The 17746-nt window shown below is 38.9% G+C and overlaps 1 protein-coding gene across 1 annotated transcript in view; it reads left to right on the plus strand.

The window, feature by feature from the left end:
- The window catches only part of LOC306905671 (uncharacterized protein), a 62623-nt gene that overhangs the window by 37860 nt on the left and 7017 nt on the right, over positions 1 to 17746 (plus strand). Inside the window, exons 14-35 of the mRNA XM_079476485.1 lie at positions 970 to 1047; positions 1890 to 2021; positions 2628 to 2714; positions 3918 to 4292; positions 4378 to 4428; positions 4540 to 4953; positions 5479 to 5871; positions 6201 to 6272; positions 7461 to 7850; positions 7986 to 8387; positions 8466 to 8540; positions 9510 to 9637; positions 11000 to 11278; positions 11372 to 11467; positions 11548 to 11701; positions 11848 to 12101; positions 12204 to 12350; positions 12433 to 13012; positions 14680 to 15263; positions 15351 to 15912; positions 16046 to 16650; positions 17108 to 17660. Of these exons, the coding sequence (XP_079332611.1) occupies positions 970 to 1047; positions 1890 to 2021; positions 2628 to 2714; positions 3918 to 4292; positions 4378 to 4428; positions 4540 to 4953; positions 5479 to 5871; positions 6201 to 6272; positions 7461 to 7850; positions 7986 to 8387; positions 8466 to 8540; positions 9510 to 9637; positions 11000 to 11278; positions 11372 to 11467; positions 11548 to 11701; positions 11848 to 12101; positions 12204 to 12350; positions 12433 to 13012; positions 14680 to 15263; positions 15351 to 15912; positions 16046 to 16650; positions 17108 to 17660 (6411 nt within the window). The remainder of the gene's footprint in view (positions 1 to 969; positions 1048 to 1889; positions 2022 to 2627; positions 2715 to 3917; positions 4293 to 4377; positions 4429 to 4539; positions 4954 to 5478; positions 5872 to 6200; positions 6273 to 7460; positions 7851 to 7985; positions 8388 to 8465; positions 8541 to 9509; positions 9638 to 10999; positions 11279 to 11371; positions 11468 to 11547; positions 11702 to 11847; positions 12102 to 12203; positions 12351 to 12432; positions 13013 to 14679; positions 15264 to 15350; positions 15913 to 16045; positions 16651 to 17107; positions 17661 to 17746) is intronic.

Genomic DNA, 17746 nt, shown 5'->3' on the forward strand with positions numbered 1-17746 from the left:
GCTGCAAACTGTGAGGTTATAGCTGAGTAAACGATACATGGACTAATGCATGAACACAGTAATACAAAGTTTTTACAAATCTAAAAAAAACCTTTAAACACCGTGTTGCTTTCATACACCAAGTAATTTAACATAACATTGGTCGGCTTCTCCAGTTCAAGATTGCACATCAACAACAGGGATTCAGACAACATTACATTTGACTTTTTATGAAAGTTGCAAGATTCGACAAGATGCGGTGACAAATGCGAAATTACAACAAAACTTAAAATGCATATTGTATGTTTTGTATACAATGTGACATTAATATTAAATCATAATTATACTGTAAAATATTGCACGATTAACAAACATACCAGTCGATAAATCAATTTAATAAATAATAATAGTGGATACACTGGTTTGAACATTTTAGCACATCATGGACGGACAGCGGCTCTTAATGCGCAGCATAGTCACATCAAACATAAAAGTCATATTTTAAAACCGGGAATAGGAAGATGAAATGTTACTACATCTATTTACTTTCAATTCTAAAAAACTGTAGATTTGTTGATCTTGTCCACTTGAAAGGCAAACTATCATAAACTCAAAGATAACAATGCCTTACACACTTTTTATTTCTAAATGTGTACCATATATCTCAAAAGCATTAAAGCCTCATTTAATAAATTAAACTCACTGGTTAGGTCTAATAAAACACACGAGAACGTGCCATGCTATACTCTCCTTAAATGGCCGAATAATAACAATTTCAATGTATAATGCATTGTATATATCGCTGAGCATAACTTGCAATTCTCTGGGAGCAGTAGTTTTCAATCACCTTTGCTTGAAGCAAATGTAAGATTGCGATGTCATTGTTTCAATGAATGGCTTTGTGCTTACAGAATCATTACTAACTTTTCACCAATCTTTATCATGCACATTATCCCCGATCACATGAAATTCTTCTTCCTTCCTCACCAGACACAACAGAATCACCCACAACAGCCTCAACAGAATCTACAACAACTTCAGCTTCACCAACATACTCACCATTATCAAGTATGTTATCTGTGCAGGTGCTCTTCTGAACAATTTGAAAGAACAGATAGACAGTGGAGATGTTGTAGTTGCCCATAACCTCAATGCTAAAAATGTCTCAGGTGAAGGAAAATGAATGTTCTGTTGTGTGGACGCACAGTGACATCTGGTGGTCAGTGTTGGTACATCATATTTACTGTTAGCTAGCAAACTTTATTATTTAGTTTGGCCTCTTGAAGTGAAATAAGTCTCTACGAGAAAACATTTTTTTGAAGAGAAAAAAATTACTTCATCAGGTTCACCCACTTATATGGTACATTAACTTTACAAGTGTGTAAATTTAGAGCTATGCATTTAAGCACTGATGGTAGCATTAGATATAAAGGGCTGAGGATATAAGCATGTGTGCTTTATGTGCGACACATTAGAGGTGTTTCATAGAACATTATACAACAGTAAATGGGGATTAGTCTTTGACATGGCCTTACTCACTCAGCATTAAAGATATTAGGGTTATATTTCACAAAACATTCTTTACATGATTACAAAGATAGATTGTATGTAGATAAAATGACTTTAGCTGAGGCTGGGTTATCACAGGCAGGGTCAAATACAATACATTAAATGTCATTTTAAAAATGTATTTCTTTCGTTATTTTTTGATATACTTCATGATATATTTTGTTACATGTAGCTTATATATACACAAATAATTAAAGAATGTTGATGAGGGCACTCTTTATGTCATACATCGTCGGTTGTTGTCTAACAAAGAATTATTGTGAGATAAAGATGACAGACTTTTTATTTTGGGGTGAATGATCTCTACTCTCTGTATGTGTCTGAATTTGTTTGTCTTTTAGGATCATGTGCTCAGCCCACAGCACTCTGCTGTCCTGGACAGGATAACAGCTGTAATCGTGGATGTTTTTGTGATGAGATATGCGTCATATTAGGGGACTGCTGTAGTGACTACATCCAGACATGCAGTCTTAGTAAGACTGAATATTCTCAACATTCCAATTAAAAATAATAAGAGCATGAGTAGTAAACAAAAAGCCAAGGAAAATGCAAAAAATAAGATGAACTCCTAGATATATGTTTATCAGTGTGTGATCATGTTGCTTTCTGAACAACAGTGGGGTTAATGGAATAAGAATCAAACCTTCCACTTGCTAAAATACAAATTGACTAGATCACAATGCTTCTGTGTGAATGTCCTTTGGACAGATAAGACAATGACATATGATTATTCTCAACATTCACTTGCAAACAGTTTGTCAGCTAGTAAAACTGATGATCTTTCGTCAACATTTTTAGCACCTTCAAGTTAAAATGAAATACACATTTCTTAATGCTTAAAGCATGTTTAATATTATCGCAAGGCAAGCTTTGCATTTCTAGCTAAAATGTGCGAATGCTTATTATAGCGTCCACATGTGGGCTGTAATTTTGTAAACATTTTTTAAAGGTTTTCCATTCAGATTTAATGTTATTCACAGCTGAAATGTGATTGGCTGTAGGCAGCCAAAGTTGTAAGCTTTAAACATGTAAACATGAAGCATAATTGACATTGATAAACATGTTTTTGATCACAAAAGTCACAAACTTCACCACAATGGCTCCAACAATACAGACAGCAGAGACTCCGCCCACAGAAGCCATTACTCCGCCCATCACAACCACCGGTAAAGTATGGTCCTGTTTCCTTTATGAGACGTGATTTTATTCAAGGAATAGTTCCCCATATCTTTTCATGATACAGTATATTGCCGTGTTTATTGTAAATAGTGTGGTCATTGTCTTGTAAAGTGTATGTGCCCTCATCAGTTCAGTTAAAATCTAAAAATGTAGGCCTACTTCAGCCCTCATGTGACTATCCATCTCTGATAACGTAAATTAAACGGCTCATAGATCCAATCAATTTGCGTTGAAAAACACAAGCCACGGCCACAATTTTTTTGATTCACTCAAATGGAAGTCAAAACAAATCGCAACTTTTGGTTCACTGCATAGGACTTTAAAACTCCAAAAAGCATATCAAATATTTATTTATATCCTACTTAGCTATTCAATAAACATGATATCAGTCAACACTTTTGAAACTTAGGGAGCTGTATTGGTCCCTTAAATTTCATTTTATGTAAAGAGTAACTTAAGAACTTAGTTGCAATGCAAAACAGAACTTACATTTTTGGTTGAATTGAACCTTTAAGGGAACACATTAGCGCAGGCGTCGACAACCCATGGCTCCAGCCGCATGTGGCTCCTCTGCCCCCCTGCTGGGGTTCCCTGTAGTCTTTATAAGACCCTGTAAATGCCTGGTATTAAGTGGACGAAAAAGGCACATACCCGTTTACTGTCCACTTTTGACCAGCATGTTTAAAGATAAAGTATGTAAGACCATCTCATAGAAGCTTGATTCTCCTGTGACTACAGTAATAGTTAAAATGTTGAAATGTTGGAACTCTAGCCAGCCTTCCTGAAGACCACTGCAAGAAGAAAATCAATCTCCGATTAAATATAATAATGGCATGAGTAGTAAACAAAAAGCCAAGGAAAATGCAAAAAACAAGATGAACTCCTAGATAAATGTATATCAGTGTGTGAACAGTGGGGTTAATGGAATAAGACTCCAGTGTTGACAAAAACATATCAAATCAAACCTTCCACTTGCTAAAATACATATTGACTAGATCACAATGCTTCTGTGTGAATGTCCTTTGGACAGATGAGACAATGAGATATGAGTTGTTCGAGACACGTGTAGGTTCTTTTTAATTTGTCCATGTATCGTGTACACCACAAAAAAAATGTGCAAAAGTATTTAATAAATTATTCTATACATTATTATGTATTAAATTAGAATTTTTCGAATGCTTTTAAAACAGAAGTGGATCCTTGCTTCAACTACCATGATCTGGATGATGTCTGGAGAGCCACCAGTAATCAGCATTCCTCTAGTTTAATGTGTGACGTGAATGGGAATTGGCAGGGTTGGTATCGTCTCTTCGTTCTGGGTCAGAGCGTTCAGATGCCAGACACGTGTGTTGCTCAGTACAGCTGTGGTACTCACGCACCACTGTGGCTGAACGGTGGACATCCAAGTGTTGAGGATGGAGTGGTCACCAGAGACGTGTGTGGTCACTGGAACAATGACTGCTGCCTTTTCCAGTCCAATCCCATACGAGTCAAAGCCTGTCCAGGAGATTATTTTGTTTATGAGTTTGTGAGTCCAACTTACTGCTATTTGGCATACTGTGCAGGTAAATACATTTACTTGTTCTTGTTGCGTACATAAGTGGAAAATTGATCTTTGTTGACTTTATATTCATCCATTTTCCCCCTCAGATGATGGAAACAGTGACACTACTCAAACCTCAACCCCAGAAACTGTAACTGGTATGTGCTGCCTTATTTATTGTGACAAAATCTGGGGCGAAACTGTTTTGCGTGAGCTGTTACTGTTGGTTTGTATTGTGTTCGTAAATACATTCATTTTTTCTCTCTCAGTACCTACAACTACCAGCTCTGACCCGTGCTCTGATTATAACATCATTGATGACTACTGGAGAGACATACACCTGAACTCATACCAGGACTATGGACATAATGACAGTGTTGTTGAGTGGAACGGCTGGTATCGGCTGTATCTGAATGGAGAAAGTGCTCAGATGTCTGAGTGGTGTGTGAGCAATATGGGATGTGGGGGTGAAACTGGACTGTATCTCAGTGGTTCTCATCCACGACTTGAAGATGGAGTGGTGACCCGTGATGTTATGGGAAATTATTTGTGGTGGTGGTACCACAACCAGTGTGGCAACTACAGATCAAACCCCATCCAAGTCAAAGCCTGTCCGGGAGATTATTATGTCTATGAACTCAAGACACCAGACGTGTCGATCTACAAGCCTTCATACTGTGCAGGTGAAGATCAAATGCTACTGATATTTTCTTTTGAAGATCTTTTAAAGGAGTAATACGAGTACATTGCCTATTTAAGGATATTATTTCATAATAAAATGTATTTGACAAGTCCTAATGGATTTATGATGTATGGTCCTAACTGGCTCTAACAATCATGTTGCGTATCACAATCTGCAACTGATAGTTACTCAAAACTTGTCTAAACCAAGATTTTCCTTTTTTCAGCTTCAATGTAGGTAAATTGTTCACAGTCACAATGAAGGAAGTTTTGTTTTGTTGTTTTTTAATGGAATTTAATAAGAAACGGAAATGTCTGCTTGATACTACTGGTTACAATATACTGTAATTGTTTTAGAGCACTAAAGTACAACTTCATTGTGCTTCAGATATATTATACTTTAAATCCATGAATATGTAAGCAATGAAGTACTAGAGTAAGTCAGGTTGAAGTCAAAGATCAGAACGGTTTTTAATAAACAATAATTGAATGAAACATGAATGAAACATCTCTTTTCTCCCTGTCAGTTTCTTTCAGCAGCATCAGTGATGATCCCTGTTACAACTATGAGTCTCTGGATCGTCCCTGGAGAGCAACAACTGAAAGTGGATTGAACATTTGTGATGAATCCTTCTCCTGGAGTGGCTGGTACAGACTTTATCATTATGGGATGAACATCCAGATGTCAGAGACCTGTGTTCATCCATACAGCTGTAATGCAGAGAGGGGTCTGTCACTCAATGGTCCTCACCCTCAGATAGAAGATGGGGTGGTGACCCGGGAGGTCTGTGCAGGGGACCTTTGGGGTGGCTGCTGTGATTACAAGTCAAAACCCATCCGAGTAAAAGCCTGTCCTGGAAATTATTATGTCTATGAACTTGTAAATCCAATAGACAACGCCTGTTCAGGATACTGCACAGGTACAGCTTTTCATAATTTCTAACTTAATCTTACAATTGTTTTTAAATTAATTCAGTCTCCCTTCAAATAATCCACCGAGAGGCAAGTCAAGCCCAGTGTAAATATGACTGAACTGGACTTGACAAATGTAGCACTATTGTAACAGCACAACGACACAAATAATGGTCAACAAAAACCAGTGGCAACACAAAGGCTTTAAACTTGGACTATCAGAATAACAAGAGACATATTAAGACAATTAGGGTGGAATAAAACTACAGAGTGGAGCAAAACTTGAACTGTAACATAACACAGGCCCCTTACTCCCGTTTTCTGCTATTTCTTTCAGATGTCAACACTTTATCACAGACAGATTTCCTAACAACTCCAGCTTTCATTACTGGATCCAACGTCATCCCGAGTAAGTTCCCATATTCTATAGACCACTGCAGAAAACATAAGCATTGTTGGTCCAAAATAACTAGTTTCATTTTTATAACAGTCCACAAACAGAACATTTTTAACCAAAACCAAATGTTAAATTAATATCTTTAAGATTTCAATATGTATGTTTAAATGTTTTTTATGAAATCAGATGTGCTGCTGGACCACCATTAAGAAGTGTTCTATTCACGTCTATAATTTGGGAGAATAGTGGATCTTAATGTTTAACAATATCTCAAGGAAGAAATCGACCTTCTATAAATTCTTTAATTCATGAAAACATTACATTTATTATGCAACATTCTACATTAGTGTTGTGCATGTTAGGCTTACATTTGCATTTATAAGTAAAAAGCCATTGATATTTGATAACTTCGATAATACCATATACTCTATGTTGTTTATGAGCACCATATAGCACTTGAGATATTGTTAAACATTGGTCTGCTTATGACGACCTACTGTAGCGTGTTTTGATGTACAGGGTATTCCATTGTTTTAGATTTAATTCTTTGTTTTTGTAAAAGTATCAATAGTTATTTTGGAGTATTTTGAAGCCACTAACCCCACCCTTAACCTAAACATAAAAAACTTCATGTATTTAGTCTAACAGTATACAAATATTACAAAACAACTTGTGTTGCCGACCTTTTAATCTGAAGCCATAAAACTTTGGCTTCAGATCAGAAGAACTCAGATCAAATCTCTTCAGGCATAAATCAAGACACAATGGTTCACGAGGGCCAATAACACTTCACATTTAAAACTGGCGTAAAGACGCAGTTGGTCACAAGATACAAATTACACTTTATAATTAAAGTTGATGCATCATTTAATATGGCCATAATTTAAACCTGTGTTTGACCTGTAAACTTAGTAGATATGAAGATTTGCTGCAGATAGTGATCATAAAAATCCATCATTTGACCTTGGTACTCTTGGATTATTTGTACGTTTAAAAAAACAGCCGTGACTGTTCTGTATGCTGTGATTACGTTGTATAATAAATAAATGGGTTACGTTACTTGCTCTAAATGACCGAAGAGTGTAATGTAGATATAGACCGACATATATTTCACTTTTATTGTCAGTGTATATTGCGTAAATGATTAGCACAATTATTTAAAAACACTCTTATAATTGCATTACATTATTTTAATCTCAGGTGATCCGTGCTCAAACTACAAGGTACTGGATGAATACTGGAGGAGCACACTCAACTACATGTATTGGTATGGATATATAACTGAACATGATGACACTCGTGTGAAATGGGACGGCTGGTATAGACTCCTCATCAATGGATCAAGTGCTCAGATGCCTGACTGGTGTGTTAGTTACATGTCATGTGGAGGTTTCAGTTCTCTGTATCTTGGTGGATCTCATCCTGGAGTAGAAGATGGAGTTGTTACTCGTGAAGTCTACGGCACTTATAATGGACAGTGCAGTCATTACACATCCAACCCAATCCAAGTCAAAGCTTGTCCTGGAGATTATTATGTCTACAAACTGACCAGACCAGATCTAGCGATCCCACTCCCTTCATATTGTGCAGGTACTTTCAATCTGCTACAATCAATGATACACTTTGTATGTTTGTCATGAATTACATTTTATTTTTATTTGACATCTTCCTGTGCAGACTCGAATAATTGTAATATGCAAAATCTTTTTTTTTCTCTTATTATAGTTCCTTTCAGCACTCCAAGTATTGACCCCTGTGACAGCTACACCAGTCTGGATGAACCCTGGAGATCCACTGATAATTACAATTACAATTACTACAGCTACTACAGCATGTGTGATTATAATGTGGAGTGGAATGGCTGGTACAGACTCTTCATCAATGGTCAGAGCACTCAGGTGTCAGAATCATGTGTGAGTCAAGGGATGTGTGGCACATATAATCCACTGTATCTCAGAGATCCTCATCCACAGCTGGGAGATGGAGTGGTCAGACGACACGTCTGTATGTCTTCATGGAACGGCTGCTGTGGTTCTGAATCTCATCCCATACGGGTCAAAGCCTGTCCAGGAGATTATTATGTTTATGAGTTTGTCAGACCAATGGAGTGTGCTGCTTACTGTGCAGGTAGAGAATTTACTCATTAAGCACTTCAAACATATATACTTGTTTGTTCTTTATATATTATTATTTTTCATCTTTTAGATGAAAGAAGGTTCAGTACTATCAGGACAGAGACAACCTCAACCACAGAAACCACTGTGATCACAACTGGTACTGGTATGTAGTGTTTTCTGGTACTGGTACAGCCTAGAGCAGAGCATCTCAACTCTGGCCTGCGAGATCCATTTTCCTGTTGAGTTTAGTCCCAAGTCTGTTCAAACACACTTGAACAAGCTAATCAACGTCTTAAGGAACAGACGCGTTTAATTTAATGCGGTGTTGCTCAAATCTGTCTGTGTATTACATTAAAGTACCCCGAGTGTGATTCAAGACTGCTCCATATGCTTTTGAATCGCTCTTGCTGTATTTTAATGTTTTAAAAATATGTTTTATTTCATTTTATTTTAACCAAAACCTATTGACACTCTTTCAAAACGTATGGTATGTATAATCTCAGAGTCCCTAGGGACATTGAACTGGCTGCCATGTTTGCAATACCTTCCCATGCAGCAATTCAGTCATCTGAGTCTAAGTTCTTTGTACTTGAATGGGGGAGACAGACGTTCACTTGCCAAGATCACAATCAAACAACATATTATTACCATATATTAGAGATAGAACAACAATTGTTGATAGGTAAACCTAATAATTGACTTCAACAGATGCGATAAGACTGGAAAGTACCTTGGAACACTATACACAGTCCTTCCTTGGTAGCAGTGATTCCTAAATCCAGTCCTCGGGCCCCCCACAGAATATTTTAAATATCTTTTTTTATAAAACTCATCATGTCAGTGTGTTAACCTTCTCCAGGTTGCTGGTAGAAGGCAGATTAATTGATTCAGGTGTTTTATAAAAGAAGAGATTTTTAACATTTTGGAGGAACCTGAAGACTAGATTTGAGAACCATTGCTCAAGAAAATCATCAGTCTTTATTGTAGGTGGGACTTTAAATAGTGCTGTATTATGTCCTATTCATACTGTAGCAATGGATTTGTGGCATCTTGTTCATATCTATTATCTAAGGTCTAATAATGTCTGATATCTCGTCTTTGCTAATATATAATATGAGATTTTATATTTCAGTCACAGGCCCATTTTATCCGTTTGGAACTGGAGATATGGAGAATGGACGCAGTGATGATGGAAGTTCTGAAGTCATCTACCTCCAGCAACCTTTCTTATTTTTTGGACAAACCTACACCCAAATAAATGTAAGTCGGGCTTTTAAAAGAGAATCATGTTTCGGTTTTGACTGTGTAACATCAAGTTTAGAGATCAATAATAAGTACTCTTTAAAATGATGTGTTAATATATACATTTGTGTGTTGTCCTTACTGAACACAAAATGTTGTTGTTGTTTTTAACACAACAGTTTTAGTGTGTATTATGTGGTGGTGGGGTAACTATCGATTCACAAATGAAATTCAATCTCCTGGCTATTCAAATCGATTTACAAATGAAAAAAATGCACATACACGCAAAGAAAAGTTGTGTTAAAAGCAAGACATTTTGTTAATACATTAATGTGTTGCCCTTAACTGCGTTTTTTTTCTTGGGACAACGTGTTTTGTGTTACTTTTAGATTTAGTTCTGTTAAAAATAACACATAAAAATGTTATTCAAGATGACACAAACATTAGGTCTCATTCACTTATAATAACGTAGATTGTTTGTATTTATATGCACATTTGAACTTTTTACGAAAACTTTCCACCTAATTCACAACACGTGCGTTCCACATCAATTCTTACTCTCGTCCTAATAAAGAATTTGGAGTATTCTTACCAGCAGCCGCATGCACGAGTTTGGTATTTGAATAAAACATGCCCAGACCATCTCCATATCAGGGCCTAACCTTTCCTTTACCGCACTTAAGTGAAAGCTACTCCACACAACCCCATGTGACGCTGACTCTCGCCAGATCTTCGAGTTTAGATTATTAATGAGTGGTCAGAGTGTGATTTTGCGTACGCGTGCTTTCAGCTGTTCCTATATTTTTTCTTAAATTTAGAAACAAATTTGTTAGAAAGTTTTAGTGAATCCTTTTTTGTTCGTGGAAACATTTGTACGCTGGTTTCAATCTTAAATCCGTGGAAATGCCGGTTAACATGTTGCATTAATGAATTGTATGTGAATTAATTTGTGTGTGTATGTGTGTTTTTTAATTCCTGACAACAGAAACAAGGGGGTTGTTTAAAAATGAGTGTGACAGGTGCCTACTCTACTTTAAATGGGACGCAATGATATAACAAATATGCTCATTAGTACATTCATTTGAGTTGATTATTTTGAGACTATAACTTTTTATTTGAAAAAAATGAAATATCATCACTGAGCTAGAATGCCAACATAAAAAGTACAGTAAATAATACTTAAGTGTGATTTAAAAAGAACATACGAATAAACCACTGCTGTAAATGTTTGCATAGAATAATGCATCGTCAATATTTTAACGCTATTGAAAACTTATTTTGAATTATCTTTTGACTCTACCAAAATATTTCAACCCTTAATATGTATCAAATATAAGACAACATAGTTTTAAAGGATTCTGACATTATTTTTGTTATCAGGTGAACAACAATGGACACTTGACGTTTGATGGGTCATGGGGCAGCTACTCTCCATACCCATTCCCAGCTTATGGTGGTAAAGACATCATCGCTCCATTCTGGACTGATCTTGATAACCGCGGGAATGGTGTTGTCTCATATCAGCAGTACACCTCTGGCGATGTCCTGACACAGGCTACACAAGACATCAACCAGTACTTCCCTGACCTGAGCTTTTCTGCTTCATGGGTCTTTGTGGCGACATGGGACAGAGTGGCATATTATCCATATTCGGGAACAGTAAGAAACTCACTTCCCTGCTGTCCATAAAAAAACATTTGCATATCAAACCTATTAAAATATTCAATACAAATGTTTGTTATATTCTTGCAGGAAACATCTTTCCAAGTGGTTTTGATTTCAGATGGCCTTCTCTCATTTGTAATAATGAACTATGGTACTATTGCTCCATCTCAGCGATATGTTCAGGTACACACTGAAAAAATAACGATAGATTGTATTATCTGTCGCTAACTGACTAAATAGACATCTGAATATTTAAACATTAGGCCGGCTATGACACCATCGACTCGAGCCATCATTTTTCAATTACCGGATCACTTTTGAATGACTTCACAAGCTTAACATACAGCAGCAATGTCAATGTAACAGGCAGATGGGCCTTCAGAACAGATCATGGATCACGGGGTTGTCAGTTTAATGGTAAATTTATTTCCAGTGATTTTTGTAAAGAAGCTATATATTAATGATCTACGTATTCTTTGTACCATGTCTGTAGAATAAATGTGAGGTCTTTCAGTAAATTATTTTATACAGTATATATACATACCAATTATAAATTGTTTTAGGTTTAGCAGTGCAGCTGGGAAATTCTTTCTGGAGTGATTCCACCTGTCAGGAGAAATGCACATGTACCAGTAGTGGTCTCCAGTGCAGCCTTGAGCCCTGCACTTATTCCCAAGCATGCCGTAGAGACGCTTTCCAATACTCTTGTCAGAACATTCAAAGGCAAACTTGCACTGTCTCCGGAGATCCTCACTACTACACCTTTGACAACCAAGTTTTTCACTTTCAAGGAACTTGTACCTACGTTCTATCAGAGGTTAGTTTTTACCAGCTATTAATTTGGCATTATATGTATAATGAGAAATATATGATTCATTTGACAGTTTTCAAGTAATTCTAATCTTGTATCATTGTTTAGGCTTGTGGAAATGATTTGCCTTACTATCGCATTGAGGGCAAAAATGACCACCGTGGTAGTACACATGTGTCGTGGACTAGGATGGTCAGAGTGGTTGTGTATGATGAAGAAATTGAACTGATTAAAGATCACTATTATGAGGCAAAGGTTCGTATCAATGTTTGCTGGAATCCTGACTTGAATTTGGTATTGTTTTCAGATTTTTGAAATCTTTCATGACATTTTCTAGGTTAATGGGACCCTTACAGCAACACCTTTCAGTCTGCGCAATGGCTCCATCCAGGTCTATCAGTCAGGTTTTACCTTGGCCATCAGCACAGACTTTGGTCTGGTAGTTACATATGATGCATACAGCTGGGTCACCATCTCTGTACCTTATGAATACCAGAATTCCACATGTGGTCTGTGTGGGAATTTTAACCTGCATCCTGACGATGATTTCCGTTCCCCTTCTGGGGAGATACTGAGCTCAGATGTGGACTTTGCCAACTCTTGGAAGGTAGAGGGGGACACAGACCCAGAATGTCATAATGTCAGGTGCACGGGTCTGGCTTGTGCTGGTTGCAGCAATGACGAAATGAGTGTTTACGGTGATACAAACCACTGTGGGATCCTAGGAGATGTGTTTGGCCCCTTTGCTGCCTGTCACTCTGTGTTTTCAACTCAGACATACACAGAGAGCTGTATGTACGATCTTTGCTTAGGAGGAGGGTACCAACCCATTCTGTGCCAGGCTCTCAATGTGTATGCTGCTCAATGCCAACAGCAGGGAGTACAACTTGGCCAGTGGAGACAGCAGGGATTCTGTGGTAAGACCCCTGCAATTTTTATAATGTCATTTTGCACCAAACTACAGTATTTCAAGCCATATACAGTCATGACCAAAATTGTTGGCACCCCTTAAATATGTTCTGAAAATCAAGTTTTTCTCACAGAAAAGTATTGCATTAACACATGTTTTGCTATACACATGTTTATTCCCTTTGTGTGTATTGGAAGAAAACGAAAACAAGGAGGGAAAAAAGCTTATTTGACAATGTTACAAAAAACTCCCAAAATGACCTGGACAAAATGATTGGCACCCTTGAATTAATATTTGGTTGAACACCCTTTGGAAAAAATAACTGAAATCAATCGCTTCCTATAACAATCAATAAACTTCTTACACCTCTCACCCGGAATTTTGGACCACTCTTCCTTTGCAAACTGCTCCAGGTCTCTCATATTGGAAGGGCGCATTTTCCCAACAGCAATTTTAAGATCTCGCCACAGGTGTTCAATGGGATTTAGATCTGGACTCATTGCTGGCCACTTCAGAACTCTCCCGCGCTTTGTTGCCATCCATTTCTGGGTGCTTTTTGAAGTATGTTTGAGGTCATTGTCCTGCTGGAAGACCCACGATCTCGGACGCAAACCCAGCTTTCGACACTGGGCCCTACATTGCGACCCAAACTCCTTTGGTAATCCTCAGATTTCATTATGCCTTGCACACAGTCAGTGCCAGAGGCAGCAAAACAACCCCAAAACATCTTTGAACCTCCACCATATTTGACTGTAGGTACTGTGTTCTTTTCTTTGTAGGCCTCATTCCGTTTTCGGTAAACAGTAGAATGACATGCTTTACCAAAAAGCTCTATTTTGGTCTCATCTGTCCACAAGATGTTTTCCCAGAAGGATTTTGGCTTACTCAAGTACATTTTGGCAAACTGTAGTCTTATGTCTCCGTGTCAGCAGTGGGGTTCTCCTGGGTCTCCTGCCATAGCGTTTCATTTCATTTAAATGTCAACGGATAGTTTGCGCTGACACTGATGCACCCTGAGCCTGCAGGACAGCTTGAATTTCTTTGGAACTTGTTTGGGGCTGCTTATCCACCATCCGGACTATCCTGCGTTGCAACCTTTTATCAATTTTTCTATTCCGTCCTCGTCCAGGGAGATTAGCTACAGTGCCATGGGTTGCAAACGTCTTGATAATGTTGCGCACAGTGGACAAAGGAACATCTAGATCGGTGGAAATGGACTTGTAACCTTGAGATTGTTGATATTTGGCCACAATTTTGGTTCTCAAGTCCTCAGACAGTTCTCTTCTCCTCTTTCTGTTGTCCATGCTTAGTGTGGCACACACAATGCAAAGAATAAGTCAACTTCTCTTCTTTTTATCTGCTTTCAGGTGTGGTTTTTATATTGCCCACACCTGTTACTTGCCCCAGGTGAGTTTAAAGGAGCATCACATGCATGAAACAATCTTATTTATCCACAGTTTTCAAAGGGTGCCAACTATTCTGTCCATGTCATTTTTGGAGTATTGTGGTACATTATGTCAAATTTGCTTTAAAATGTGTTAATGCAATAGTTTTCTGTGAGAAATACTTGATTTTCTGGAAAAATTTCAGGGGTTCCAACAATTTTGGCCATGACTGTATAAGATGAAAGATCTGTAATTTTTGAATGTTCTTATTTGCATCATACATTTTCAGAGATTCAATGTCATGAGCACAGCCATTTTGAGCCTCAAGGAACAAGCTGTCCTGCAACCTGCACGGATCCCTCTGCCCCCATGAACTGTCCCTTGCCCAATCAAGAGAGCTGTATCTGTGATGCTGGGTACATTCTCAGTGCTGGGACATGTGTTCCTGAAGCAGACTGTGGTTGCACCTTTGAGGGATTCTATTATGCTGAGGGACAGTCAGTAGTGTTGGATGAGGACTGTGGGAGACAGTGTGTTTGCAGCAGCAGGACAATGATCTGCCATCAGCACCAGTGTAGTTCAGCAGAGGTGTGTGAAGTTCATCACGGTGTGAGGGGCTGCAGACCCACCAGCTATGCTTCCTGTTCAGTTGAAGGCCTAGGATTCTATCATACCTTTGATGGACAAACTTTCAGATATCCAGGAGCTTGTGGACTGACCCTTGCAAGGGTCATGGGACCATCCCAATTACCATCCTTTATTTTGACAGTGGAGAAAGTACCACGAGGCCTTCAAGGTTTTGCTAGATTCCTGAAGTTTGAGGCAGAAGGGACTCATGTCTCCATAGAAATGGGGGAAGGTAGCAATGTGCAGGTTAGCCAAAAAACTTTCTCATAAGGATTCATTTGCTAAAAAAAGGCAACTTTAAAATTAAATTAACCATTTCATTCCCATGAACAGGTGGATGGACAGATGGTTGGTTTGCCCATCAATGTTGGATCCAGTCAGATCAGCATCTATCACAGTGGTGTCATGGGTTTTGTTCTGGAAACAAATTTCGGGGTGACCATTAGAGCTGACTGGCCACACATTGTCAGGATCACAGTGCCGAACACATACAATGGTACACTTGGAGGTCTATGTGGGAACTTGAATGGAGATATTTATGATGAGTTTATAGGTCCAGATGGTGAACTGCTGGGTGACCCCCAAACATTTGCAGACAGTTGGCGTGATGGGTCCCTATCAGCCCACTGTGAGGATCCAGCTGACCTCTGGGAATCAGGACATTATCAGAACAGCCAGTTCGGTGAGCAATGCAGCATAATGTCCATGCCCGCTGGACCATTTGCTGAGTGCAGCAGAACACTAGACCCTATGCAACGAATCCAAGATTGCATTCAGATGCTGGAGCAGACCAGCGGAGCCAGAGAGGCTCTCTGTGAGGCCCTGCGGGGATACACTCTGCTCTGCCAACAGAATGGCATTGCAGTTGGAGAGTGGAGAAACATTACCCACTGTGGTTAGTATCTTATAACCTACTGTATGTGATTTGCAGACTGAAACTGAACCCTCTTCATTTCTTTTGAATTGGGCTGCAAAGTTCTGATAATTTTGCTCACTGTCCTGCTTGTCATTGTGCTTTGTCATTCCAGAACCCACCTGCCCACCGAATGCCCATTACGAACTGTGTGGCACATCCTGTCCTGCATCCTGCCCTAGTCTCTCATTTCCCTTTCAGTGCACCCTGCAGTGCCAGGATGGATGCCAGTGTAATGATGGGCTTGTTTTGAATGGAGATCACTGTGTGCCGCCCATGGGTTGTGGTTGTCACTACGCAGGACGTTATCGACAGCCTAGAGAGCAGTTCTGGCATGATGAGGAGTGCCAGTCTCTGTGTGTTTGTGATGGGATTACTGGAAATGTTCATTGCACACCATCATCTTGCAGTGAACAGGAACTTTGCAGTGTGGTGGAGGGAGAGTATGGCTGCCATCCCAGTCCACATGCTAGTTGTTCTGCTTCAGGAGACCCACATTATATCTCTTTTGATGGGACCTACTTTGATTTCCAAGGCACATGCAGATATGTGCTGGCCACAGTATGTAATGACACTCGTGGTCTACCACATTTCCAGGTGGATGCAAGAAATGAGGCTTGGCAAGGACTCCCAGTGTCCATTACCGTTGAGGTTTTTGTCAATGTCTCGGGACATCTTGTCCACATGTCACAGGACCTAAATGGATATTCTTCTGTTCAGGTAAACAAATATGACTCATAATTTTCTTGCCTTTTTATGAGACCATGACAATCTAATATTGATTCCGAATGACATTCCACAACACTTGCAGAATTGAATTTCAATTGGTGTACGCACACTATTTTTGCCAACTTGTCCTAAACCATTTGACCAACTGAACCAGAGGACTAAAGAACATTATCTGGATTCCCAATATACGCAAATAAAAATTTGAAACATGTTATGTATGTTAAGCATAGTGAGGGCAGGCAAAACTCACTACCTGTCACCCCTTTTAGTGAATTACTTGAACTCTTAAATGCAATAAGTAATTTTGACAAAACTTGTGCTTATTTAACCAGGTTGAACACTCTTGGTGCTATAACATGAAAAGCATAGCCAAATTGTTGGATCATGTGTCTGGAAAAGGACAGTTTTGTTGGCTTAGTATAATACAGCAGTTTCTTTTTCTATTTAGGTTGATGGAGAGGTCAGAAACCTTCCCATCCTACTTGATTCTGGCCGGGTATCTGTGTACTCCACCGGATCAAACACTCTTGTTTCAACTGACTTCGGTTTGAGTGTGACTTATGGCTTCTGGATGGTGAACATCATTGTACCAGCAGACTACCGAGGAATTACGTGTGGACTTTGTGGCAACTTTAACGGTCTTACAGAGGATGACTTCATGACTCCTTCAGGTTCTTTGGCTCCTTCAGTAGACCAGTTTGGGGCAGAATGGAAGGTTGAGGACGAAATGCCATGCAGTGACGGGTGTGGAGACAACTGTCCTTTGTGCCAAGATCAGACCATTGCTCATGCCATGTGTGAGATCATCAGAGACAATCAGGGCCCCTTTAGCTTCTGTCACGCTTTCGTAGATCCACAAGCGTACTTTACTGACTGTTCACTTGATGTTTGCCTATCTGGAAACCTTCATGATGTATTGTGTCATTCTACCCAATCCTATGTGAGGGCCTGTCAATCTGCCAATGCTGTTGTCTTCCCCTGGAGAGAAAGGGCATCGTGTGGTAAGTGACTGGAAGTGAGCATTGCTAAGGAAAATGTCTAGTTAAACTACAGACTTAATGTTTTGCTCATTTAAGGAATGCTTCTT

Source organism: Barbatula barbatula (genome assembly GCF_947034865.1).
Source record: "Barbatula barbatula genome assembly, chromosome: 16".
Classification (NCBI taxonomy): domain Eukaryota; kingdom Metazoa; phylum Chordata; class Actinopteri; order Cypriniformes; family Nemacheilidae; genus Barbatula; species Barbatula barbatula.